Source organism: Lutra lutra, chromosome 10 (assembly GCF_902655055.1).
Source record: "Lutra lutra chromosome 10, mLutLut1.2, whole genome shotgun sequence".
Taxonomy (NCBI): Eukaryota; Metazoa; Chordata; class Mammalia; order Carnivora; family Mustelidae; genus Lutra; species Lutra lutra.
In genome coordinates this window covers 108623900-108649819 of record NC_062287.1, presented here as the reverse complement: position 1 = coordinate 108649819, position 25920 = coordinate 108623900, and the positions used below count along the sequence as shown (strand labels likewise).

Sequence of the window (25920 nt, the reverse complement as noted above, 5' to 3'; positions counted from 1 at the left end):
GAGACTCTTAGGACACTGGGAACCTACAAGGTCAGCTGCCGTTGAGCCGAGGCGATCACACCCGTGCGGGGACAAGTGCTTCACTGCACCGCCATCGATTCGCTAGGGCTTGGAAGGCAGCCACTAAACGTCTCTGAGCCTGTTTCCTCAGCACAAGGACGCTAGGGGCCTGGAGCTTGTTGGTGCTCGCGCGATGCCTGATGGAAGGGAGAGCTGCCTGTGACCCCAAAAGGCGGCCCAGGACCGAGCTGGGCCTGAGGTCCAGCTTTGCACGTCTGCATTGACTCACAAGAGGACAACCTGGGTCGGGCATGGCCTGTCCAAGCGTTGGCGCCAGGCCTGGACTCAGTGGGGAACATTGTGAGGGGCCTGGGTCAGCGTGGGTGGAGCCAGCTCATCTAAGGTCAAATCCCTCCACCATCATCTACTGGCTGTGTAGCCTTGGGCGGGACACTTTACCTTAGTCTTGGCTTCCTCAGCCAGAAAACCCAGCTAACAATTGCCTCCACTCCCAACGATGCTATAGCTGGGAGTAAACTGATGACTAGGCAGTCTGCTCCCTAGTGTTGTGCCCGTAGGGGCTGGCTCCGATGAGGACTATCATCACGGAGAAAAGCTCAATAAATTCTCTATGTCCTTAGGAAGGTCACCCCTCTTCTTCCCTGTGCCTCAATTTTTATTGTCTTTAAAATGGGTATACTCCCGTCTTGGGTGAATTTGAGTGCCGCACCAGTAAAGGAGGTGGCGCTCTCTAGCCATCAACGGGCAGCTCAGGCTCTCAGAGACTCAAGATCTCAGGACTCCTGGGACCCTCAAAGAAGCCACGTTTTTATGTTCACAGTTAACACACAAGGTCCTATGCTACCAGCTTAACATGGAGGCTATTTCATTCTTGTAAAAACCCTGATAGGATAGTACCATTTTACCCATTGTAGGAGATGGAGAAACTGGGGCTATTAGTTTCATTGACTTCCTTGAGGCCACCCAGGCTGTCCCTGAACTGGAATCTAGCCTTCCTGAGAACTTCCACCACGCTGTCTCCTCCACTGGCCCCAGTACGCACACATGCATAATCACACGGAGAAACCCACTCACTGGAGCCTCGGCCATCCCTAGCCTTGGTTCTTCCCCATGGACATGCAGGAAGGGCAGGTGAGGAATGAACATTAAATACCTGCTGTGTTACAGGTGCTCTCAGTAATTCATAGCCATCTGGTCATATAGGAATTGTTATTCCATTTAAAAGGTGAGGAGACTGACGCTCCAAGAGCTGGAAAGGGGCAGAGGTGGGCCAAGATCAAGTTCTCCCTGGGGCGGCACCATGCTCTGTGCTTGTCTCTTCTCTCTCCTCTCCTTACTGGAAACAGGATCAGAACATCCCTTACCTGGTTCCCAATAGGGCCAGAATAGAGAACTGGATTATCAGTGTTTTGTGTGTGCATGTAGGGCTCGCAATATTCCCACAGTTGCTTGAGTCTCCCCATCTGGGCTCCCTCACTGTGGTATGTGGGGCCCCGGGAGCAGGAATCTCATCAGATCCCCTTTTCACCACCCTCAGGAGCCCTCTGTCCTCTGGAGAGCCCGGGTCTGGTCTCTGTGGCCCCCACCAGCTGTGCGACCTGCAGCAGGCCCCCCCCTTGGAATCTATAGTCTGTAAGGCTCTGGCGGCTGTCTTCACCTGGGGATGATGCCCAGGGGGCTATACTTAGCAGCTTCTTTTCCAGATTTTTTTATATTTCCAGAATCTCCATCTACCAGTCTCCCTAGCTTGCTCCCCCCAGGAATGGTCTAAAAGCAACACCAGCAGCACAGCGACCCTGCCTTGGTTCTCAGGGAGAGGTGCTGCTTAGCCAAGATGAGTCAGGGTCCAGTTCCGTCTTGGTCTCCATGGCAACCAAGGGCCACCAGGCCCCAGCCCAATGTCCTCACCCCTCATTTCTCTTTTCTGCCCCTCCAGACTCAGCTCCTTTGTGGGTCAAGCATATTCCCTGCCACACATTTGCACACTCTGCGCCGGTGACCAGGGCTGCCTGCCCCTCCCCTCCCACCCCCATCCAAGGAAAGCAGCCCAGGGTGATGGAGGAGGCCAGGCTGAGGCCAGGCAGTCACGGATCTGGGTCCTGGCTTGGCCACTTTCTAGCTGTGGGACTTGGCACCTGTGCCTTAATCTCCCTGTAAACAGCAACGGTAACCCCTCCCCGCCCCCACCCCGCTACTGTGAGCATTAAATAGCAAAACCTTCTGGTTAGTTAATAGATAGTTATTAGCAGCAGCAGCACAGTGAAGGGCACGGTGGGCACTTGGTAATAGTGGCCCTTCTGTCACAGCCAGCACTCCGGGACTCCGAGTCCCCTCCCCGCCCCCGGCTCCTGACTGTCCACAAACGAGGTTCCAAAGCCTCCATCCAGCATCTTCCCCGTCAGGGCAGCCCCAACCTCTTGCTCCAGCCCTCTTTCTGCCCCCTCTGCAGCCACTTCTCCAGCCCCTCACTCAGGTCCCTGATTCCTGACACCCTCGCCTGTGCTCAGCTACCCCCTGCCCAGAGCACCCTCCCCTTCCTGTAGGGAGTTCCCACTAGAGCCTCCCTCACTCTCCCGCCTGCTTGGGAGACCAGCTCTGCAGCCCTTGATGATTCTCTGATCCTGGTGCCCAGGAAACCGTGCTGTCATTCGGTAATCAGGTCTGTCGTCCACTAGACTGTGCCTTCCACCGGGCAGGGAACCAAGTCCGATCGTCTCTGTGTCCCCAGATCCCACGTGGCGTGGAGTCCAGCCTGGAGTGGGTACCAGCAGATGCAGGCCCCGGCCTGCTGCCCACCCCTCACTCATGCAGGGGCTGGTGGCACCACGCGCACGCCGGACACGCGGGATCTGTGAGGGCAGGCTGAGCAGCGAGATTTATAGAGGAACCCAGGGCAGCAGCGGGGTGAGTATCTGGAGCTGGGTCGGCAGGCTCAGGGCACGGCCAGCCTAAGCTGGGGGTCAGGAACCCATGGCCCCTTCACGCCCCCAGGGACACAGTGTAGGCGGCATGATGCGGGACACCCCAGCAAGGGCCAGGCATAGGGATGGGCTTCCCTCCATCAGCCCGGGACAGAGCTGGTGCTGAGGGCCCCGTCATTCTGACTGGGGTAGGGGTTTCAGGGACCAGAGTTAAGAGGGGAGGAGCATAGCCCATCCATCCAACATGTCCATCTGGTGTGGCTATGTGCCAGCGGGTAGAGTCCCACATGCAGAGCTCCCTCTGGGCTGCAGGAGGTGGGGGATCTAGGTGGGCAGGTGGGCGTGGCAGCCGAGGCCCTGGGGGAGCCTAGTCCAGCGGCCCCTGGAAAATGAGGCGGACGCAGCCATGCTCGCCGGTGAGCCAGGCCCCACAAAAGGGGCAGGCAGCATGGAAAGCGTGGGTGCCGTGGGGCAGCGGCGTCTGGGCCCAGTAGCGGGCAGTCTTCTCCGAACACACATGGCCGCAGGGTGCAAAGGCATGGCTCGGTGGCCCGGGGTCCAGACAGAGGCCTGCCTCCTGGCCAAGCCACAGGGGGACATAGGGCCCCACGAGGCGACAGAGAGGACACTCGCGCTCCTGGGGACCCCGCTCTCTCCTGCAGCCCCAGCCGTGGTAGCCGTGGACATGGCCACACCGGACGTAGACCCAGGGCTGCTGCTTCTCGGGTGCTGTGCGGCCCCGGGCTGGACTCGGGAAGGCCAGGGTGCTGAGGCCCACGGGGCACTGGGGCCGTGCTGCATTCGCCTCCTGCCGCTGGGCCTCCAGCTGCTTCAGCGTGGGGGCCCTCAGCAGCCCCGCCGGCGTGCGCCACAGCAGAGTGGCCCCACACAGGTCAATGAGGGAGCCGTCCTGCAGCACGTTGGACTCATTTTCCACCTGCCAGAAACAGCAGAAGGGCCTTACTGCTCAAGAGGCCGCTCAACCCCTGGCCGTTGAGCGGCCATCCCCTCAGCCAAGCCACCTGTCCATCCCACCAAGCCTCCCTGGAGAACACACCCTGCACAGGGGGGCCAGTTAGGCCAGAGGAGACGGCAGGGCTGGGGCAGATGAGCGGCGAGGATGGAGGCAGACGAGCCAGGAGGGCTGAGAAGCCACACAGGAGGGCAAGTCAAAGTCTCCAGGCATGCATTGTCCCTCACAGTGGGACAGGGACTTAGTCATGTCATCAGTCAAATCAGGAGATCTGGACCAAAATGAGGTTTCCCCCCAGGCTCTCTCCTAAGGGCACAAGTGGGAAACTCTTCTATCTGAAACGTGGGGACTCAGCCCAAGGCAGCTGTCCTCATGGCTGTGGCTAAAAACAAGGACTCTAGAGCTAGCCGGTCTGGGTGTGAATTCTGGCTTCACTGTCTATAACTCGGAATCCCTGGTCGAGTAACTCAACCTCTCTGCATCTTAATTTCCTTATTCTCAGGCTGGATGCTACTTCCCATACTTCCCGTTATCTCAAGTGGTTCTCACGAATCAATCACTGTAAACGCTTGGAACGGAACCTGGAACGTCGTGGGTACTCCGCAAGCGGGTGCTAGTGAAGTTCACATGCACAGCGTTTTTAAAAGTAATGTTTCCCCAGATCTCCCGGTAGAACTGATGCTCTGGAAAGAGAAGCCCTGCTCTTCCCTGAGATTTCTCCTCCGCGGGGCCGATGTGCTCACACGCTGAAGAGCTCTGCATCATGGCCCATTTGACGAGCTTGGCCCCATGACCTTGGGCTGGCCCCTACCTCTCTCTAGGACTCTCGAAGCTCTGAACCTGGGTTCTCTAATCTGTGCCACGTGGAGCCTTCACTGTCCCCTCAGTCAGAACTCCTCTAAGGGCCCTTCCGGCAAGGCGAGGATAATAAGGCTAAATCCGTCTGAACGTGAGAGACACCTTACAGACTGCCAACACTTTAGGCTATAATCCGCTCACACCTGGGCCAAGTGTCATCCTCTTAAGAGGCTGTGATTCCTCCAACTGCAGCTTCCCTAAAGCCACCGGGAACTGCAGCATTCACGTCTGCTCTAACACACGCCACCCCACGGGCCTCCGGCAGCACGTGGGCTACGTTCTGGAGACTCTGGTCTGGCCCTTTCTGTGGGGCAAGTAGTGCAAGACCCCTAGATGGAGCCTGTTGGCGCTCCTTTGGGGAGGAGGGGAGGAGATCAGGGGGAAGGACCCGGCAGGGATGAGGGGAGAAGGTGGGCAGGGAGCAGGCCACCTACCAGCTTCCCTCGCTGCTGTGCAGAGCGGCTGTCCCTCAGAGTGTACACGTTCCCACAGACGGATATCTCCCTCCAGACACCGGGGGCTGAGTCCTCCGAGAAGCCGCCTGCTGGGTGCATCACCAGGACCCCATTGGTGGTTAAGCCGTCCATCAGGCCGTCAGGGGTCCGCCACTTGGCCGCCCGCTCCTGAGACCACACGTGGGATCAGATCCTATTTCCGAGTGCCCCCCCACAGCCAGCTGTGAGCCAGGGATGCTGCCCTTCTACCCTCATGGTCAGAGGCGACCCAGAGAGGACTGGAACGGACACCGCACAGCCAGAACTCTCGGAGCATCTCAGTGCTCATTTGTTAAGTGGCATCGCTGGTCCCAGCACAGGTCCTGGTTAGGATGGGTGCCGGCTGGCCCATCACCCCAGGGCGCTGCCCCTCCCTACCCAACCCTTCTGCTCACTCTCAGATGACGTCCCAGTCCCTGCCTGGGGGGCTCACTCACTCCAAGGAAGATGTTGCTGGAGGCATCGAAGCCAGCGGCATAAATGCGGGCAGTATAGGGTGGCCGGCGGTCACACAGGATGCGGCAGGCATAGCGGGAGATGGTGCTCTGGGCTGAGGGGCCCTCGGCAGCCCCTCCCCCGGGGGATGTGTCTGTTACCACAAAGTCGATCATGTTCTCTGTGGAGCGGCCGATCTGTGACGAAGGGGAGAGCAAGCCCAGAGAGGCTATGTGTGCAGGTCAATCCCAAGGGCTTCCCCCAGCCTCCGCCAGCCCGGGGTTCCCAGCAGCTGCTCTGTAGGCAGGGTCACCAAACAACGCGGAGGGAGCAGTACCATCCCAGCTCCCCGGGCCCTCTGGGCTATCTGCTGGCATCTCCATATCCAGTCACTCGGGTCTGGGGCTTCTCTGTCTCCCCTACTCAATAAACATGAGTTGATTTTTTTCTTTTTTTGAATGATCAGTGGAAAGGTGACACCCAGTCTGGGAGTGAATTTTTTGTAGGTACTAGATACCAAGCCCCGCGCTTCACGTGCAGTATCTCCGCTGATCTGCCTGATAGTCCATGGAGTGGTATGTTATGGGCCCACTGCAGAGAGGAGGAAACTGAGGCCCAGAGCAAGTGAGTGACTCTTGCCCAAAGTCACCCAGCTGGTAAGTGATGGAGCTGGGATCTGACCCAGGCAGTATGATTCTCATGCCACACTCTGAACCCCTAAGCTGCGTGGCCTCCCGTGGCCTGGGTGTCTGGTCTTGGGTTTTTAAAATTTTGATGTGGCCACTGATTTGCTGTGTGACTCCAGGAAGTCAACAGCCCTCCCTGGACATCCTGCTTCTTCATCTGGAGCATAGTAGACTGTACTGGGGGCCCCCAGAGCAACTTCACCACGGCCTTGGTCTTCCAGGTTCACCCTGGAACGACCGCAGAGCTGGACCTCGAGGCCTGGTGGCCCAGTGACCAAGAGGCACACAGAGGGGCCTGAGCATACCTGGAACATGTCCGTGTCACTGTCATGTGTGTACTCGACGATGACCGAGTGGCTCCGGGACAGTGTGTACGAGATGCTGTGCTGGCCGCGGTTACTTAGTGCCTGGTGGGGAGAAAGGAGAAGTCATTTCCCAGGGCATGTGGCCAGAAGAAGTGTGAGCCTTGGAGCCAGAGGCTAGAACCCGAGGCCCGCTGGCCAATCCCAGCGAGGGGCCTGCTCTACCCTCACCAAGGGAGTGCTGTGTGGCAGGCATTATATGCAAGTTACCTTACTTGACCCCTACGGCCACCCCAAGAAGGAGGCATCATTATCATTCCCATTTTACAGCAGAGGGAACTGCAGCTCAGAGAGGAGAAGAAACTGGCCTAAAGACACACAGCTAGACACAGGAGAGCTAGTATCTTAACCCAAGTGCTCTGAAGCCAAAGGCATTTCCTTTGCCATTGCTGTGTGACTGTCATGTCCCTCCTCTGAGCCGTGGCTGCCTCAAAATGATGCTGACCATTTCCATTCAATGGCTGGGGTCTGGTCATCCAAGAAACATTTTGTGAACTGTAACTACAGTGCACTACAAGGGATCCCTCCCCCACACCATTTCTCTGGCAGCCCAAGGCCGCAAGTGAGTGAAGACACAAGGGGGCTCCCCTGCTCCAGTGGGTAGGACCCGGAAGGCCAAAGACCTGGGACTTGGGCAAGAAGCACAGGACCTCTGTCCAGGTCCGCTGGGACAAGCTGCTTGCCTTGGAGACGAGCGGTGTGGAGATGTGGTGCATGACGTCGGGCTTCACGCCATTGGCATGGGGCCGGCGGCTCAGCGCCAGGCGGCTTCTCCGGCGGCCCTTGTCCCCACTTGCCAGACACCCGTTGTAGCTGTGGGTGTAGGGGGTTAAAAAGAAGGGGTTGCCGGGAGAAAGAAAGAGAGAGAGAGAGAGAGAAAGTGAGCCCCTGAGAGATTTGGAGGAACTGCCAACTTCTGGGCAGTTTACCTTCATAAACAAACTCTATAACCAGCGGAAACTAGGAGACCATACCCTACCAGTCTGCGTTTGGGGAGTAGGATGAAGGGCAGAATATCTTCAAAAAGCCTTTCATTCAATTATCCAGTGTTTCCTGGACACCTGACTGGTCAGCTGCTGGGTGCTGGTCAGTTCTGTCCCCTTGGTGGCAGGGAAGGGGTATCCTGAGCTTTTCAAGGAAGCTGGGCACGAACTGTACCACAAGCCCAGAGGCAGGAGAAGGGAATTCTCAGATCAGGTTTCAGAGAGTAGGCCTTGAAGAACTGGAAAGGATTCACCTTTACCGCAAACTTTCGTTTACGATACCACAAGTACGAATGGAAATCAGAATGAAAGAAACAGACAGACCCACAATGCCACCAGCTCCATATATCTATCCATACATGTCCAATTACTACCTTCCTTCCAGCTTTTATCCAGAGGGAGTGACTGTGGAAGGCAAAGATGGGGTGAGTCACAGCCTTGATCACTGCCATGGACTGGAGCCTCCTGTGTTCCTGGAGTTTCACATTATTAATTACCTAATGGAATCTGTGCAATGTCCTGACAGGCAAGTATCTTTCTTCCCGTTTTACAGATAAGGAAAATTGAGGCTCAGGGAGGTAAATTGACCTGCCTGAGGTCCCAGGCTAGTAAGTGAAAAAGTCAGAGATTTGAACTCAGGTCTGTCTGACTCTGGCCTCTCTTACAGAAGCCCTTCCAGAGGGAAGGCTTGCCCCAAGCGAAGGGCCTGAGACTGGCAGGGTTTGGTGAGATGAGGGAGTGGTGACTTGGGTGGTGAGCTGAAGTAGAGGCAGATGAAGCTGGGGGAAGGGCCTTGAACACCAAGCTTAGGAGTCTGGACTTTATTCTGTGAGACTAGGGAGCTACAGAAGGTTTTGGAGCTAGGAGTGCCAGGATGAAGAGGTGCCAAATACAGACAAAGACCATTTGATTCAGAGTTTTCTTGTGAGCTTGTTAAAATGTAGATTCCCTGGCTCTACCCATGGAGACTCTGATTCTGTAGGTTTGGGATGGGACTGTCAGGGGGTCTTTTCAGTGTGCTCTCCAGGTGCCTCTATCCAGCTTCATTGTTCTAGCAAGAATAAACCGCAGCGAAGAGGGCCTCTACTCTTAGGTCTACACCCTCCCTCATCAGTGGCCTTGCCCTCAGATGAAAGTCTGCCCTTCCTTTGGGACACCCAGCAGCTGTTTTTCTCATGCAAGCAGCCCTGACAGAGGCAAAATCACTTTTGCCCTCGTAAACTCTTCCCACTTACGGGGTGTGGGCCAGTTCTGGACACAGGCTCGGGACTCAGATGGGCCTGGCTTCAATCCTGGCTCTTCCACTTATCACATAACCTCTGTAAAATGGTGCTAATTAATCGGGACCTACCTCGCAGGTTCATTGTGAAAACTAAATGAGATAAAGCCTTTGAAAATGCTTGGCGCAGAGTCTGACATATACAGATTGCAAGCCCTTGATAAATGTTAACTTATTAGGAAAAAGCACATGACGTGTACATGTCAGCAAACAGTAGCCACTATTATTTCTAAATAATCATAACGATAGCAGAGCTCATCAAATATCTTCTTCCGTGCAGATGGCAGAGAGAGAGGCCAAAAGGAAGTGTGGATGGGGGAGGAAGAAGAGGGATCTGCGCCTGGGGGCAGCGCTAAGTGGGTGGTGCAAGGATTCTGGTCAGGGGGAGACCAGGAAGGGAATGAGGTCTACCCAGCCACCAGCTCACATCGCTTCCCTCCTCCTGGCCTCGGTTTTCTCATCTGTAGCATGAGGGTCAGCTGTGGCTTAGTCAAAGTGCACTCGACCTGGAGTGAGAAAGACCTAGGTCCGAATCCCAGCCCTGCCACTTACCAGCTGTGTGCCCTTGGACCAGTCACTTCCCCTCTCTGAGCCTCGGTTTCCTCACCTCCTTCCTCACAGCATCTTTGTGAAGATTGAAATGAAATAATGTCCATGAAAGGGCTTGGCACAAGCCTGCCTCCCAGAACACCTGATATGTGCCAGGCACTGTCCTACGTGCTTTACAGAAATCACCTCATTCATTCCTCTGACAACCCTCTGAGGTATCATTATCGTCCCTACTTGTAAGATGGGGAAATGGAGGCACAGGGAAGTTAAGCAACTTGCAGAAGCAGGGTTTGAACCAAGCATTTTTGCTGGAGAACCAGAGTTCTTCACGCCAGCCTACATCTGCTAGGTGCTTTTGAAAGGCAGATGGTGCTGCTTTTTTTCTGATCAGAAACTTAGGTGGGTAGTAAGAGATTTCTCAGTAATTTGTAAAAAATGGGAAGATAAAATAACAAGAATAGAGGTGGGTTTGATCAACTCTGTCTCTCAGTTGGGAAGGTGAGGAGGGACGAATAGCAGAAGGTCATACATGGGGAGAGCTGGGGCCCTTGGTCTGTTGCCCTGGGGGTGCCTGGTGCCCTGCCCCACCCGGACCAGGGTCGCTCACCCCAGGACGATGAGTTCGCCATATTTGATGGGCTCCTCGCCTGGCTGTGCATCTTCACCAGGAGAAGAGAGGACACAAGAGCCCTGGGTCCCTGGATGCCGGAGGTCTGAGGCTCGGGGAGACCCCACTTCAGGGTTTCCTTCTAGCACCATTCTGGGCAGAGTGGGAGAGGAGAAAAAGAATTTTGCAACCTCCCATCCCAACCCCCCCTCAATGCCAGCTCAGGCCTGCTGCAGGGCCACCTAGGCTAAGTGACCTTTCACCACCTCTGTTGCTATGGCAACTGCTCCACCTCTGCCTCCTTTAAACTGTCCCGGGGTTGCCAGGATACGGGGAAGGGAACCGGGTGGGATGGAACCAAGGGGAGAGGGCGCCCCATTCAGAGAGTCAGGATCTTTGGTGGGGCCATAGGGGTGGACCAACATAGGGTGGCCAGAGGCTTCTTTTTGGCCAGCACACCAGTCTGGGATCTGCTTGGAAGAGGGACACCTCAGGAGTTGGAAGACCCTTATTCCTCATCTTAGACTTAGTTGCTGGGTTGGCTCTTGGCCCAGTGGCCTCTGAGTAACCCTTCTGTGGGGTCTTTGGAATCTATCTATCCATCTTAATCATTCAGCCCCTTTGCAGGTCTAGGTCTCTCGTCTGTCTGTCTTTTTCCTCAATGACTCTCTGCCCTCCTGGGCTGTCCTTTTTCCGCCGTCTCTCTTCCCACCCTCCTCCCCATCTCCGTCTGTCTGGCCACCTTCCTCTCCCCATCCGTCTGCCTCAGTCTCCCCACCTTGGCCTCACCAGGCGGGCAGGCCTCTGGACCCCTCCCGGGTGCGCGCCCCCTCCCTCCCTCAGGTGTCTGTCTGCAGTCCCAAGGCCGCCCGGGTCTCTGGAGGCCTGTGGGGGCGGCGCTCCCCCCTCTAGCTAGGGCTGCAGCAGAGCCCGTCTCCGCAGGAAGCCTGTTTGGAAAACATCCCCGCGCAGGAGGGACTGCGCCGGGGCAGGCCCGCGCCCCGCGCTGGGGGCAGGCACAATGACGGCCCACCGCATACGCAGATACACACCCGGCGGCCCCTCGCCACAAACACGCGCGCGCACGCACACAGTCCCGCACACCCCGAGCCCCGCAGGCAGTGCCCGGACGGGGGCAGAGCCCACCCGGGATCCGAGAGCGCGCAAACAGCACCCCGGCGGCCGCCCTCGGACCCACTCCCCCTGCCGCCCCCAGACACGCAACACGCCCCCCGCGCCCGCCGAAGCCCGCCCGGCGCAGCCCCCGCCCCCTCCGCCCCGGCGGTCTCACCTGGCCGCGCTCCCGGTCCCGCTCGGCGCCTCTCCCTTCGCGCCTCGCCCCTGCTCGGCCCCGGGGCCGCTGCGGCGGGATGGGCCCGGCCCGCGGCGGCTCCGCGCTGCCTCGTCACGGGGACACCCGGGGCCGGGGGAGGGGGCGAACGCGAACCGCCACACTCCGCCCCCTATCCCGATGCCCCGCCCCGTTGGGCCCGCCCCCAGGAGCCCCGCCCCACCCGAGACCCCGCCCCTTGCGGCGAGGCAGAACGCTGGTCTACAGAGCCCCGCCCCTCTAGGGAGGCCACCCCCTCCTTCACCCCGCCCCAGGCTCTGGGAAGCCCGGCCCACCACTCTGTGTCAGGAACTCCCTAACCAGTCTTCACTGGTTCGGGGACTCCCCGGTATCTTTGAGATCCATCCCCGGGTTCTGGCTCCCCAGACCCCGCCCTCATTTCTGGGGACTTACGGGTTCTCCCAGAGACACGGGCACCCTCTCCCCCACCGCAAGCCGGACACTTCGCCCTGGGCGCGAGACCCCTTTTCCCACCTTTGGCTGCGGGACTCCACCTCCTGCCCAAGACCCCGCCTCCCAAATGGGAACGCGTGGAATTAGAGAGAAGCGATGGCTGGAAGGAAAGAAGGAAAATACTAGAGGAATCGGAGGAGGGGGTTGTCCGTTAGCAGGAAGGACGAGGAAGAATGCTGCTATTGACGACTTGAAGACCTGTCTTCAGCCTAGCTCAGTCACTTTCTCGCGGGGTGACCTCTGGCCGGCTCTGGACCCGGGGTGTCCGGGAACACCTCCCTCCTTCCCTCTAGCACGCACACACTACCGGAGAAGCCAAAAAGGGGATGGAGACCTTGCGGAGCACGCAGCTCCTTCCGGGCCTGCAAGAGATCTATGGGTCTATGCCAGGTGCCATGTTCTGTCCTTTGAGCGCAATAAGACTTAATTTCTGGGAGGCAGGCACGATAATCCCCCATTTTACAGATGAGAAAACAGAGTTGTACAAACTTAACTTGGAACGTGGTTATCTTCCTAGAAAGGGACCAGGAGTAGATCTCAGCTGTGTGACTCCAAAATCTGGACTCTTAACTTCTATACCTTGTTGTTATGATGAGGAATGGCAGGATGGGGTTCAGAGGTACAGAGCAGGAGAGACCCAGAAATGCATCAGATAAGATCCCTACAGCACATTATTTCTCAGTATGTTTATTTTTTTTTAAAGATTTTATTTATTTATTTGACAGAGAGGTCACAAGCAGGCAGAGAGGCAGGCAGAGAGAGAGGAGGAAGCAGGCTCCCTGCTGAGCAGAGAGCCTGAAATGGGGCTCGATCCCAGGACTCTGAGATCATGACCTGAGCCGAAGGCAGCGGCTTAACCCACTGAGCCACCCAGGCGCCCCTCTCAGTATGTTTAGAACCATAACCAAGAGCTGGGGGAAGCCCACAGGGTAGACCCTTAAATACTCTCTGGAGTATTTATTGAAGAAATCAAGGAAGGCTGTACAGAGGAGGTGTCCTTTGGCTCCAGTCATGAAGGAGAAGTGAAAGTTTGTCCATACATTCCTGAAAGAGAGCATTCTTCCTCGTCTCCCCCCACCGTGTTGCTTGTGAAGCAACTGTCTCCTGGACCCCCCCCCCCGGGCCCCACCACATCCACACACCCCACCCCACACATCCACACACCCCACTAACTCCCCCACCTAAAAATAGCCCATGATGCCAACTGCTTTGCCAACTGTTTGGGGGGCCGAGCAGCCAGATGAAACAAGAAGGCAGCTAGCAGCACGTCCTTTAGGGACAAAGACTCTCATTAATCAAAGAGAGGCTAGGCTCCCTGAGGAGGCCGGACTGCTGGGCTGTCAGCAGCAGATCTTACAAATCCTGCATCACAGGAGAGCTGCCATCTCTGAATGCCTGCTATGTGCCCACCTCCATGCCACGTACATACAGCCACCATGGGACACGGGGACAGTGGGACAGTCTCACTCCTCTTCGCATTCCCAGCTTCCAGCACATTGCCTGCCAGAACAGGCCCTCAGTAAACGTGTGCTCAATAACTACTAGAATCTCCAGTTTACAGAAGAGGAAACTGAGGCTCGGGGAACAGGGGAAGAGATACTTGCCCCAGGTCACACACTCATGCAAGCACATAGCTGAGCCCCAGGGCTACCATCTGACAGCAGACTGCGGGGAGGAAGGACTGAGAGAGATTCCAGGGCACTGCAGGAGGCAGAGATTTCTCCTGTGGTACAGTGTACCTGGGACCAGAGCTGCGTGGTGAGCACAGCCAGACCACAAAAGGCCTCCTGAAGCCTGGGGTGAGCCTGCATTGTCCAGGTGGGAGAGAGGAAGGGAGTGTTGGGACACCACCAACAGACACAAGTGTCCAAGTTCCAGCCTTGACTTCTGGCTCTGTCTTAAGAACTCCAGCTTCTGGGACACCTGGGCAGCTCAGTGGGTTAAAGCCTCTGCCTTCAGCTCAGGTCATGGTCCCAGGGTCCTGGGATTGAGCCCCGAATCGGGCTCTCTGCTCCATGGGGAGCCTGCTTCCTCCTCTCTCTCTGCCTGCCTCTCTGCCTGCTTGTGATCTCAGTCTGTCAAATAAATTTAAAAAAATATTAAAAAAAAAAGAATTCCAACTTCTTAATCTCTCCAGACTTCATGTTCCTTATTTATAAAATGGGAATAATAATAGTACCTGCCTATCATGGGGTACAAATTTGCACTATTGTTCTCTATTTCTTTAATTCTTGGGTCCAAGTGTCTGAAGACAAGTGGCTGGCATTAAGTTTGGAAGAAAATTTGTGTATGTACTTCAGAAAAGATGTTGAAGAAAAACCAACAACAAGGAACTCTCTGGGCTAAGAGTTCTGGAGAGAAGGAAGGGCTAAGATGGTGGGCTGTACCTCTGAGACCCTTGTAAGTGAGAATGGGGGCTGGGGAAAAGAATGAACCCTGAGGTCAATTCGGGGATCCAAACCCTATCCCTTTAAAGAGACCAAATTTGATTGGATCAGTTTATGGAGAAATTTATGTCCCAGGACATTGTTGAAAACAATAGAAGACTTGGCTAGCATTGAGTGGAGTTTACCGCTGGGTGTGGCCAGGGAAAGAGTCAGTCAAGGACAGCGCTGCCCAAACCACTGTCATCCCAGGGTGACGGTGGGCACACCCAAGGATGCACTTCCTCAGGATCAAGACAGGCTTTATATTTAGACTGGGAAGTGGGGGAGTCAGGGGGAGATAGACTTCACTAAAATAACCCAGCCAGGGGTGCCTGGATGGCTCAGTGGGTTAAAAGCTCTGCCTTCGGCTCAGATCATGATCCTGGGGTCCTGGGATGGAGCCCCATATCAGGATCCCTGCTCTGCAGGGAGACTGCATCCCCCCAACCCCCGCCTCTGCTTGCCACTCTGCCTACTTCTGGTCTCTCTGTCAAATTAAAAAAAAAAAATCTTTAAAATAACCCAGCCAGGGGTGCCTGGGTGGCTCAGTGGGTTAAGCCTCTGCCTTTGGCTCAGGTCATGGTCTCAGGGTCCTGGGATCGAGCCCAGCATTAGGCTCTCTGCTCAGCAGGGGGCCTGCTCCCCCCCCCACTTTGCCTGCCTCTCTGCTTACTTGTGATCTCTCTCTCTCTGTGTCAAATAAATAAATAAAATCTTAAAAATAATATAAAATAAAATAACCCAGCCAGTCACTAAACAGACAAACGACCATAACAAGCCTCGGAGGGGATAGACCAGCACTGAGTTGCTACAATATAGGAATTAAAATCTTCAGTTTCCAACAACAAAAAAAATAAAATTCATGCAAAAGAACAGGAAAGGATGACCCATAGACTGGGACAAAAGCAGGCCTGCGTTGTCCGGATGTGGGGAATTTGGTACCCTCATACACTGCTCACAGGAGTGTAAAATGGTGCAGCTGGTTAGGAAAACAGAACAGCAGTGCCTCAAGCAGTTAAACATAGAGTTACCACATGAGCCAGCAATTCCACTCCTAGGTGTATACCAAGAGAAATGTAACGTTAGAAATAAAGAAATTTGGGGTGCCTGGGTGGCTCAGTGGGTTAAAGCTTCTGCCTTTGGCTCAGGCTCAGGTCATGATCCGAGGGTACTGGGATCCAGCCAGCATCGGGCTCTCTGCTCAGCAGGGAGCCTGCTTCCCCTTCTCTCTCTGCCTGCCTCTCTGCCTACTTGTGATCTCTGCCTGGCAAATGAATAAATAAAATCATTTTAAAAAATAAAAAAATAAAAAAAAAGAAAGAAAGAGAGTCAAGGAAGTCAATAGTGTAAAAATGAGGAAGGTGGTCATAATTGGGAAGGAGCTTCCGCGAGGGGTTGGGGGTGGGGGCCCCACGGCTTCAGGGAGCTGTCCCTGGTGCTGTTCGGTTCTTGACTGAGTGGTACTCACCTGGGTACTTGTTTTGTAATTGTCAAGCTGTACATTTATGTTGTGTAGGCTATTTGTTTGTTTATGATATTTTAAAATAGAAGTGTTTAAAATAAGAAGATTTGGTTCAACCAAACTCTCACACTCTGCAATTTGAACAGGCAGGGACTTGTTCCAGCTGAAACTACAGGGGCTTTCTTTTTCTTTTCCTTTTTCTTTTTGCCCATGAGCATTAGTAAGAAAGACATTTTTATTATGGTCCCATAGACACACAGGCACACCAGGGAAACGCCGGTGTGACGAGACAATACGTATCTTCGCTCCATGTGATGTACCTGACTATGTTCTATTCTGTTCCATTCTATGTTGTTAAAAATGTTACTTGAAATCAATTTGATAGTTCACTGATAGTCCACAATGCTAGTTTTATAAAAGTCTTGTCTAGGGGTGCCTGGGTGGCTCAGTGGGTTAAGCCTCTGTCTTTGGCTCAGGTCATGATCTCAGGGTCCTGGGATCGAGCCCCACATCGGGCTCTCTGCTCAGCAGGGAGCCTTCTTCCCCTTCTCTCTCTGCCTGCCTCTCTGTCTACTTGTGATCTCTCTCTCTGTGTCAAATAAATAAACAAAATATTTTAAATAAATAAATAAATAAAAAGTCTTGTCTGAGATCAAGGTGTCAGCAGGTCTGGTTTCTTTTGAGCCTTCTCTTCTTGGTTTACAGATGACCACCCTCCTGCTGTGTCCTCACGTGGTCTTTCCTCTGTGCATGTCTGTGTCTTGATCTCCTCTTATAAGGACATCAGTCAGATTATTAGGACCCAACCTAACTGCCTCATTTTAACTTGCCTATCTTTTTGTTTTGTTTTGTTTTAAAGATTTTATTTATTAATCTGAGAGAGAGAGAGTGGGCAAGAGAGAGAGCACAAGCTTGGAGAGGGACCGAGGAAGGGGTAGAAGGAGACTCCCTGCTGAGCAGGGAGGAGGGGGGGCTCTATCCCAGGATACCCGGCATCAGGACCTGAGCCAAAGGCAGACACACGTAACCAACTGAGCCACCTGGGTGGCTCCTACCTCTTTAAAGACCCATCTCCAAACACAGTCACATTCTTAGGTACTGGGTGTTAAAGCTTCAAGATATTATTTTGGAAAGGAGAGAATTCGGCCCATAAGAAACACTTTCCTGAGGGGTAGGGAGGCAGAGGGAGTCAGGAGAAAAAGGAAGAAAGAATTTCCAGGTCTATACATCTACAAATGGGGGGCATAGGGCAACAAGGGAATGTACACTCTGGTTGATTGGACGGTGAAGTACGGAGTATGAGGTTGGAGAAGGTGGCAGGGGCTATGAAGTGTAGACTTTAGTTTGAAGAGTGTTGAGTCCCAGCAGGATCCCCTGGGACCCTGGAGGGAGATCCCAGAAAGCTGAACTTAAAGAGTGTTTCAAATGGACCAAGACCCATACCTGGGAAAAGAAGCTGTAGGTGTCACCGACAAGCTTTAGATGGGGCCTGACACTGGCTGACTTGGCGAGGATAGACTTGGGGGTGGGCAAGAATGGAGGCAGAGAGGCCAGAGCAGGGGCTGCCCTGAGTACCCAACTGGCAGTACTGGTAGTTAGTTTCCGAGAGTACTTAACTTGAGCCAGGCCTTGAGCCAGGCCTGAGCTAAGTACCCTGTTTATGGAATCATGTTAAATTCTCTCAACAGTCCTATATGGTAGGTGCTTTTTAATTCTTATTTCGCAGTTAAGAAAACTGAGGCCCAGACAGCTGCAAGGATTCGCCTCAAGTCACGGAGCTCGGGAGAAGTGTGCGTTTGGGATGCCAGCCCTGCTCTCTGGCAGTCACAGAGGAGATGGCAGAATTGGTGGGATCAGTGGTGGCATAAGTGGGTGGGATTCAGGACAGATTGAACATGGGGGCTGAGGGAGAGGGGGGAACTGTACGTGGGCAGTTCTGGGTCCTTAACTCTCCCTATCTGCAATCGAAAGTGGAAGGGGGCTCAGCTTACTCCTTCTCCCTCTGCCTCCCCCTTCTCTGCCTGCACTTCTGTGCTGCTCCAGGGGGCTCCCAGGGTACCAGGAATAGGGATGAGCATTGTTTGTATGACAGGTGCAGATCTTAGTTCATACTTCCTGCACAGAAGATATAGAATTTGCTTTTCTCTGACTCAACCTCATCTCTGTTTCTATTGGTGGAAATTTGGAGTTCCTTCCCTTCACCCCAGGAGGACACAACTGGCACCCAATGCTGTCCGTTCACACGGGTCCCCGATGAGATGGCTCGACAGGACCTCCACCCTAAGAAGGCCTCTGTCTAGGCAACCTTAATCTCCATGGCTGGTGGCTTCTCTGCTCTCTCCCCATTACACCTCAAAGCACAGGAGCCCTTCTGCTGCGCCAGGGCACAGGTGTTCCCGCCAAGCATGCCTTTGTGACTACACAGCTGTTCCCTCTCTAAGGTCTTGTGCCTCCTTGCAGAAGGGGATTAGCCACCCACTGACTCCCGGCCTAAACCGCTTTTCTGGGGTCCACTACCCACCTGGAGAGCTGGCTTCAAGCTTTGCAGCTGGGACCTCCTAAGTCTCTCTCCCTGTCACTCCACATCCCTCTTTTCTCCTCTTCCTTGCAGCCCAGCGAATCCTTCTATGCCATGTACGTTGGAGGTCACAGTATAAAACCCCTACTTATAATGTATTGTCCAGGCGTTTTCATTTTCTGCTGGGCGCAGGCTCAATTTTAGCTTGATTTCTACTTCTTCACTTCTTTTTCTCAGACTGCTCTCCTGCAGCTTCCGATACCCCATCTCCTGGCCTTCTAACTCTGTGGCTGCTCCTTCTTGGTTTCCTTTGCTTGCTCTCTCTTCTCTTCTTTCACCTTTTAAAATGCTGACCTCTCTTCTTTTCTCCTTGGGTGATCTCAGTCCTGGCCCTGGCCCCAAGGACTATCAGTCCCTATGCTACAGATGCCAGCATTTCTGTGTGCAGCTCAGGCGTCTCTCCCAGACCAGGCCCTGTGGCTGAGTGGCCCACATGCAACCCTGTTGTGTGCTAGTCCCAGCTACTGACAACCAGTGTTGCGGCTGGACAGGCCTGGTGTTTTTGTTTGTTTGGTTGGTGTTGTTATTTAGAGAGAGAGTGGTGGGGGGGGAGGAGCAGAGGGAGAGGGAGAGAGAATTCTTTTTTTTTTCCTCACAAAAACTTTTAAAAAAAGATTTTATCTAGTTATTTAGTTGCAGAGAGAGAGAGAGAGTAAGAACACAAGCAGGGGGAGTGGGAGAGAAGAAGCAGGCTTCGCACAGAGCAGGGAGCATGACATGGGGTTCATCCCAGGACCCTGGGATCATGACCTGAGCTGAAGGCAGATGCTTAATGACTGAGCCACCCAGGCGCCCCGAGAGAGAGAATTCTAAGCAGGCTCCATGTCCAGTGTAGAGCCCAAAGTGGGGCTCGATCTCAGGACACTGAAATCATGACCTGAACTGAAATCAAGAGTTGGGCATTTAACCGACTAAGCCCCCCCCAGGTGCCTCCCACCATATGGTTTGTATTTTGAATGGAAGATGCCTTCATGAATACCATCAGGGAACTTGGGGGGGGAGGTTATTACAAAAAATAAAAAAAAATTTTAAAAAGGTTATTACTCACAGGTCCTGGAAATTGCATGGCACACCTGGGGCCACACAGCCAGTTCTCAGAAGGAGAGAGAGAAAGGGGAACATCTTGAGTGCTGCTTTTATTGGGGTCCAGGGTGGGAGCCTAAAATTTCACAGACACACTATTTACTGGCGAATTTAAAACAGAAGAGCTGGAATTCAAAGCACGCAAACACTAAAATCAAGCAGTTCGAATGCTCAGTTACCAAGACTCTAAAACAAAGGAGCCTCAGGGAGAGAGGGGACTTGACCTGAGTCTTTATATCTAGACTTGTGGCCGGCAATGTGTTTAGATAGCCATCTCTGAAACGAATGTCTCCTTCAAGTGGATGGATAGCGAAAGCTTAAGCCAGGCACTGACATTACAAAAAAGAGAAACCAGCTGTCTAGGCTTATATTATACTTCCTAACGCAACTCACCATCTTCCACCCACACCTACAGCTCCCGTGTTCCAACACTGAAAGTGAAAGACCTTATCATTCATTTGCCCAAACTCTCCATGCCAGAATCTGGAGATGCCTCTCTCCCTCTCCCCAACAAATCATCCACCAAGCACTAAGTTCTGTTGATTGACAAGGCAGTCTAGAGAGTGGTCCGGTGCCCTAGAACCAGAGGTCTGGGTTCAAATTCTGACTCTGCCACTTTCTAGTAGCATAAATTTGGACAAGTGACTTGACCTCTCTGGCCTTCAGTTTTCTAGTATTTAAAGTGGAGAATAATAATAGCACTTATACGTCATAGGATTATAATGAAGTTTATATGAGTTACTATTCATAAAGACTGACACAGTACATATTGCACAAGCATTTCTTGACTAAAGTATATTTCTACCTTCTAAGTATATCTTGAATTGGTCCCAAGCCACTAACATCTTTTCACTGTCTTCCTGCCCTGGCCTGATGGGTCTTCCTACATCCAGGCTTGCCCTCCTTCAATCCCTCTACCTACCCAAGCTAAGGTCACCTTTCAAAATGCAACTACTTAACCCTCTCCAGTGATTTCTGCTGCAAGCCACAGCCTTAGCAGGGCTGACAAGACTTGTATGATCCGACCCCCACTCGTCTGTCGCACTGCCATTTTCACCACTGAACACTCTGACCTCACACGTTCCCAAAGCTAGAATAGGGAGTTGCTTCCTTAAAATCTGTAAGAGCTGGAATAATCAAAACTATCCTTCCATTGACAGAAAGTGGAAATTGGCAACAGAACCCACTTTGTCCCAAGCAGCTTTCTTGGCTCCCTGAGCACCTGCCATGCCCATCTGTTTCCTGATTCCTTCATTTAGGAAGGATTTATGTCTTTATTTGTAAATGAATTTGTAAATAAAGGCTGGGCGGTGTGGGGTGCCCAGAGATAAATCATATCTAGCTGGGCTTGTTCTGGACCGGACTCTCTTCTAAGCACTTCAACTGAATTCACTAATTTCCTGGGAGGTTGGTACTATTATTAGCCCCATGTTACTAGTCAGTAAACCAAAGCACAGGGAAGTTAATTATTTTGCCTAGAGTTTTACAACTACTAAATCAAAGAGCCAGCTTGATTGCAGACTCTTGCTGAAGCTAAGGAGGTAGAGCATTATAGAAAGACCTTGATAAACTTCAGAAGCAGGAACAATCACATTTAATTAGCGGGAGTCCAAAAAAAATCCACAATAAAAAAATCTCACAGTTTACAGTGTGGTTTAACACAGATTATCTCCTTTTACTAGATGAGGCAATATAGAGTCATGGTATATGGCACAAGGTCTAGAATCAGATAATACCAATATTTATTTCCCAGCATTGTCACACACATAGTGTTTTTTTACTTTTTTGTGCTTCAACATTCTCATTTTAAAAGGGGTATAATAAAATAATTTACCTCATGCCATTGTGTTGATTAAATGAGATAACAATGCCCTTAAAGCGCTCAGCACTGTGCCTGGAATGTAGCAACTGCTAAAAAAAATAAAAAATCAAATGACATAGTAAAACGCTCCCTTATTTTTATTTTATTATCTTATTTTACCAGGCATGATGATGTATCAAACATGTTCTGGGCCTGTTAAGCCTCACTCACAACAGCCCTGTGAAGGTTTTGTCCTCACTGTACAGTTCATAGCACATACTTACTAGGTGCCAGGCGTTGCTGTAACACTTTGGTAACTCAAACCTCACTACAATCCCTAAAGCTATGTCTACATATTATAATCCTCACTGAACACGGGGAGGAAACTGAACGTAAGTAACTTGAACAAGTTCACAGCCAGCAAGGTAGTTGCTTCCTGGGTGTGTACTCTTAACCATAGCGCCTTTCAACAACCCGCGAGGAAACAGGCGAGGAAAGAAAAAAGAGATTCTCACGCGGGAGAAGGTGGTCTGCGTTCCTTTCAAATCCAAGGACTATAATCACATCCAGCAGATGGCGCCCCAGAGCGTAGCAACGTGCGAGAGTCGCATAGGCGGTCAAAACTACCATGCCCACAATGCTGTGCGAGCATTAAGTGCCTCCTCCTCCTCCAGTTTAGCTGTCCGAGGTATTGCCTATGTGTGCTGCAGGAGGAATGTGTATATCTGAACCATTGCGCCTTCCCCTATCTCCATTTCGCGAGTTAAAAAGTTTTTCCCCTTCATATTGCTCTCCTTGCCTTACTGGTTGGAGTATAGAAGGGCTGAAATAACGCTCCTTTTTATTGGCTTCACCTGCCCAAACCTACTTCGAGGACCCTTGACCTCTGACCCAGGATGGCGGCGCCCGAAGCCGTCGCTCTTGCTGTCTCCCTGAGGTGATCTAAGGGCCAGGATCCTCGCGTCATGTCGAAGCTGAGTCGGGCCACTCGGGCCCTCAGGAAGCCCCAGGCTGGCGGCGTAATCCGGACCATCGTGCGGGCAGGCCAGGCCATGCCCGGGCCCCCACTAGGTCCCATCCTGGGTCAGGTGCACCCGTGGCTGGAACTGGGAGCGGGAGGCGCCGTGGGGTGGGAGCTAGTACGCGGTGGAAGGTGCGGGCTCTGGAGGCAGGGAGGCTTCGGATTAAAGCGCGGCTCGGCTGCCCACACGCTTTTTGGCTTGGCGTTCGTTCCGTAACCTCTTCGAGCTTCCTCGGTCCTTCCTCAGCGGGCTGCTGGGAGGAGAGGGGCTGATGCGAGTAGATCATCGCGCGGGGAGTGTCAGTTAAGTCTGGGTAGCGGAAGGAGTGCGGGGACGTCAGGAGGTGAAGACGAAGGGGGAAGCGGACAGAAGACTCTCCTGGATGTCCTCGCCGCACTAACGCCCGTGCTTCCCACCCAGAGAGGTGTTTCCATCAACCAGTTCTGCAAGGAGTTCAACGAGAAGACAAAGGACATCAAAGAAGGCATTCCTTTGCCTACCAAGATTTTTGTGAAGGTGCGCGTCGGGACTCTGATCCTGTTTGGCTTTAAGTTTTTAGTTTAGTCCCAGTCAGTTTGCAGTGTTATCTTCATTTTGGGTGTACAGTATAGGGATTCATCAGTTCCGTACATCACCTGCCCCGTGCTCGTTGCCACGAGTGCACTCCTTAATCCCCATCGCCTAGTGGGCCTGTTTCTTTTTCTTTGCCTTTACTCTTCTTAGTTCCTGAGGGACTGGTCCCCTGGGGTTGCTGCTCTGCTTCTAACTTTGGGCGAGGCTCTTCCCATTAGGGACTCCCACTTTCCCCATTTACAGGGTGAAGACGAGGCGGTATCTTTTCTTTTCTTTTTCTTTCTTTCTTTTTTTTTTAAGATTTAATTTATTTATTTGACAGAGATTACAAGTAGGCAGAGAGGCAGGTAGAGAGAGAGAGGAAGGGAAGCAGGCTCCCTGCTGAGCAGAGAGCGGGATGCGGAGCTTGATCCCAGGACCCTGAGACCATGACCTGAGCTGAAGACAGGCTTAACCCACTGAGCCACCCAGGCGCCCCGAGGTGGTATCTTCTCTGAGCCCATCTTGCCATATTGCAGCTCCTGCCTTTGCCTCTCCATTTCACAGGGGCTTCTAGAGCAGAGTTGGGCCTGGACTAGAGGTGACTCAGCTGTTAGCTACAGATTTATTTTCCCCGTGGTTTCATGGTCTCTTAGATGGACACCTTTGGAAGATGAGTCAAGGGAAGAGGGGGACAGAAGTTAGAGGTTCTCTGGGCTGAGGCAGCAGGGGTTAAGGGAGACAGGAGATATTCTCATGTATTTTCTTTCCTATTAAGCCTGACAGGACATTTGAAATCAAAATTGGACAACCCACTGTTTCCTACTTCCTGAAAGCAGCTGCTGGGATCGAGAAGGGGGCCCGGCAGACAGGTAAGGGTCAGGGTGGGCACCTGGGATTCTGGGGGGCTCTAGAAGGAAGCAGGGACACCTGAAGGCCGACTTGTTTCTTCCTCCCAGGGAAGGAAGTGGCAGGCCTGGTGACCTTGAAGCATGTGTATGAGATCGCCCGAGTTAAAGCTCAGGACGAGGCCTTCGCCCTGCAGGATGTGCCCCTGTCTTCTGTGGTTCGCTCCATCATTGGCTCTGCCCGTTCCCTGGGCATTCGTGTGGTGAAGGAGTGAGTGTCTCGGGAAGGTGCGGTGTGAGGGGAGGGCTTGGAAAGTTCTTGACTCTGAGGCAAAGCTGAGAGGGCCATTACAGTGGGAGGGTCAGCTTCTGAGTCAAGGACCTTGGATTCTTGGGAATGGGGAGCCTTATTCATCCATGTGGAATAAGAATATTAAATACTTGTTATGGGTTAGACATTGTTCTGGACATTGGATACAGCTAGGAATGAGGTAGCCATGCTTGGCCCCACTCCTACGGAGCTCTGAGTTCAAGCCTCGAGGCAGATGCTGAGTGGAGCATTAGGCTGCTGGATGGTCCGTGTTGATAAAAGGAAATGCAGGTGTCCGGAGAACAGAGAGTAGAGTTCCTGATTTGGCCTGGTGTGTCAATGAGGACTTCATAGAGGAGGTGACATCTAAGCAGAGACTTGGAAAAGGAGGTCAAGGACTGGGGCAAGCATTCCAAGAAGTGGAAGGTTCCCTGTGAAGGACAGAAGGTGACAAAGTAAGCAAAGAAGTTCCGTCTGCTCTGGCGTGTGGTGCTGGAAGCAGAGTGGGGAATGGGAAGAGAGGTGAGACAGAAGGACCAGTTGGGAAGGCCCAAGTCTGTTTTTAATTGTCTCAAGTTCAAAACTGATCCCAAGGCCAACAGGGGGCCCTGTCTTGGGATGACCTCAGAGATTATTTCTTTGAAGTGAGATGGCTGGGAGGGCATCTGACTCAGACAACAGCAGGGGCAGCACTTGGTCCTTTATGGGCCTCTTGCTGCTGACGTCACATCCCATGCTGAGGCCAACGGTTGTTTCCCCGAGGGGAGTGGGGGGGGTTAAGCACGGTGTAGGGATAGACTTGACTTTTTGCAAATCTTTGCTTTTACTAGGAGTGCAGAGGTGAGTCAGTTTGACCCCCGCTTTTGGGGGACACAGGTGCACAGCCTGATGATTTCTTTGTACAAAGTGTTTGGGGGCCAGAGGAAGGGGGCAGTTAATCTGGACTGGAGTATGGCAGAGGCCTCAAAGGACTGGTGGGACTTTACGAAGGGACTATAAGGTAGGGGTGAGGGTGGGGTGGCAAAGCTGTGGAGGGTGGGGAGTTCAGGGAGGGAGAAGGGGCTCTGAGACAGTGGTGTGGGCCCTTGTGAGCTCCCCAGCAGTGACTGGTCACTCACTCTGTTTTTCTGCACCTGTTTTTCAGCCTCAGTTCAGAAGAGCTAGCAGCTTTCCAGAAGGAGCGAGCCGAATTCCTGGCTGCCCAGAAAGAGGCAGATTTGGCAGCACAGGCGGAAGCTGCGAAGAAGTGACCCCGTCCCCCAGCTCCAGGATTTTGAAGGGAGCAGCTGGCATGGAGGCCAGTTGGAGCAGCTATGCCCAACGGGTGGAAGGGAGGCAACGCCAAGCTGATTATTGTTTCCGTGACTTTAAATTATATATTTTTACATGTATGACAGTATCAAGAGATCAAGCTTAAATAAACACCCTTTTGTCACCCACCCTTGACTTTTGTCTTGGAACCCGAGGGGAAAAGGACCAATGGCCATGGTAGCCAACATGGACAGACATCAGCTGCCGTAAGGAAGCAGGGTCTTCATGCTGTTCTCGTGCTGTATAATCCAATCTTCAGCCAAGCAGAGCGCTGTGCCCAGGTTCTGAATGGGGGGCAGAGGTAGCAGAGCTCCAGCCTCCCGATTCAAAATCAGAGAGAACGGGTGGAGGCCGGGGATGCAGAGGCTTAGATGTACAGAAGCAGCACAGGTTGCTTATGCCTCCATCAAAAATAGCTCATCTCTTTGGAACTCAGCACCTTCCCAGAAACAGACTGCCCTGGGGACTAAGTCACAGCCCCGAGCAGAGATCCTGTGCAGAGAACCTCAGGTCCCAGGGGCTACTTCCAGCCCATCTACTAAGGTGACTCTTGTC

The 25920-nt window shown here is 53.1% G+C and overlaps 2 protein-coding genes across 3 annotated transcripts; one reads left to right on the top strand and one right to left on the bottom strand.

Moving 5' to 3' along the window:
• Window positions 1-2871: 2871 nt before the first annotated feature.
• On the bottom strand, window positions 2872-11645 carry PELI3 (pellino E3 ubiquitin protein ligase family member 3). Of its 2 annotated transcripts, XM_047691051.1 has the most exons (8): window positions 11460-11645; window positions 10169-10321; window positions 9565-9636; window positions 7434-7563; window positions 6694-6795; window positions 5705-5899; window positions 5208-5396; window positions 2872-3879 (listed from the first exon to the last, which is right to left on the bottom strand). In XM_047691051.1, the coding sequence occupies exons 2-8, from the start codon at window positions 10318-10320 to the stop codon at window positions 3310-3312; spliced, it is 1410 nt and encodes a 469-aa protein (XP_047547007.1). In that variant the 5' UTR covers window position 10321; window positions 11460-11645; the 3' UTR covers window positions 2872-3309. The 2 variants fall into 2 exon arrangements, with proteins under 2 accessions (XP_047547007.1, XP_047547008.1); XM_047691052.1 differs by lacking the exon at window positions 9565-9636.
• Window positions 11646-22195: 10550 nt separating this feature from the next.
• On the top strand, window positions 22196-25493 carry MRPL11 (mitochondrial ribosomal protein L11). Its single transcript, XM_047693765.1, has 5 exons — window positions 22196-22410; window positions 22765-22860; window positions 23675-23768; window positions 23856-24015; window positions 25199-25493. Exons 1-5 carry the CDS (start codon window positions 22288-22290, stop codon window positions 25302-25304), a joined length of 579 nt encoding a protein of 192 aa, XP_047549721.1. The 5' UTR covers window positions 22196-22287; the 3' UTR covers window positions 25305-25493.
• Window positions 25494-25920: the final 427 nt, after the last annotated feature.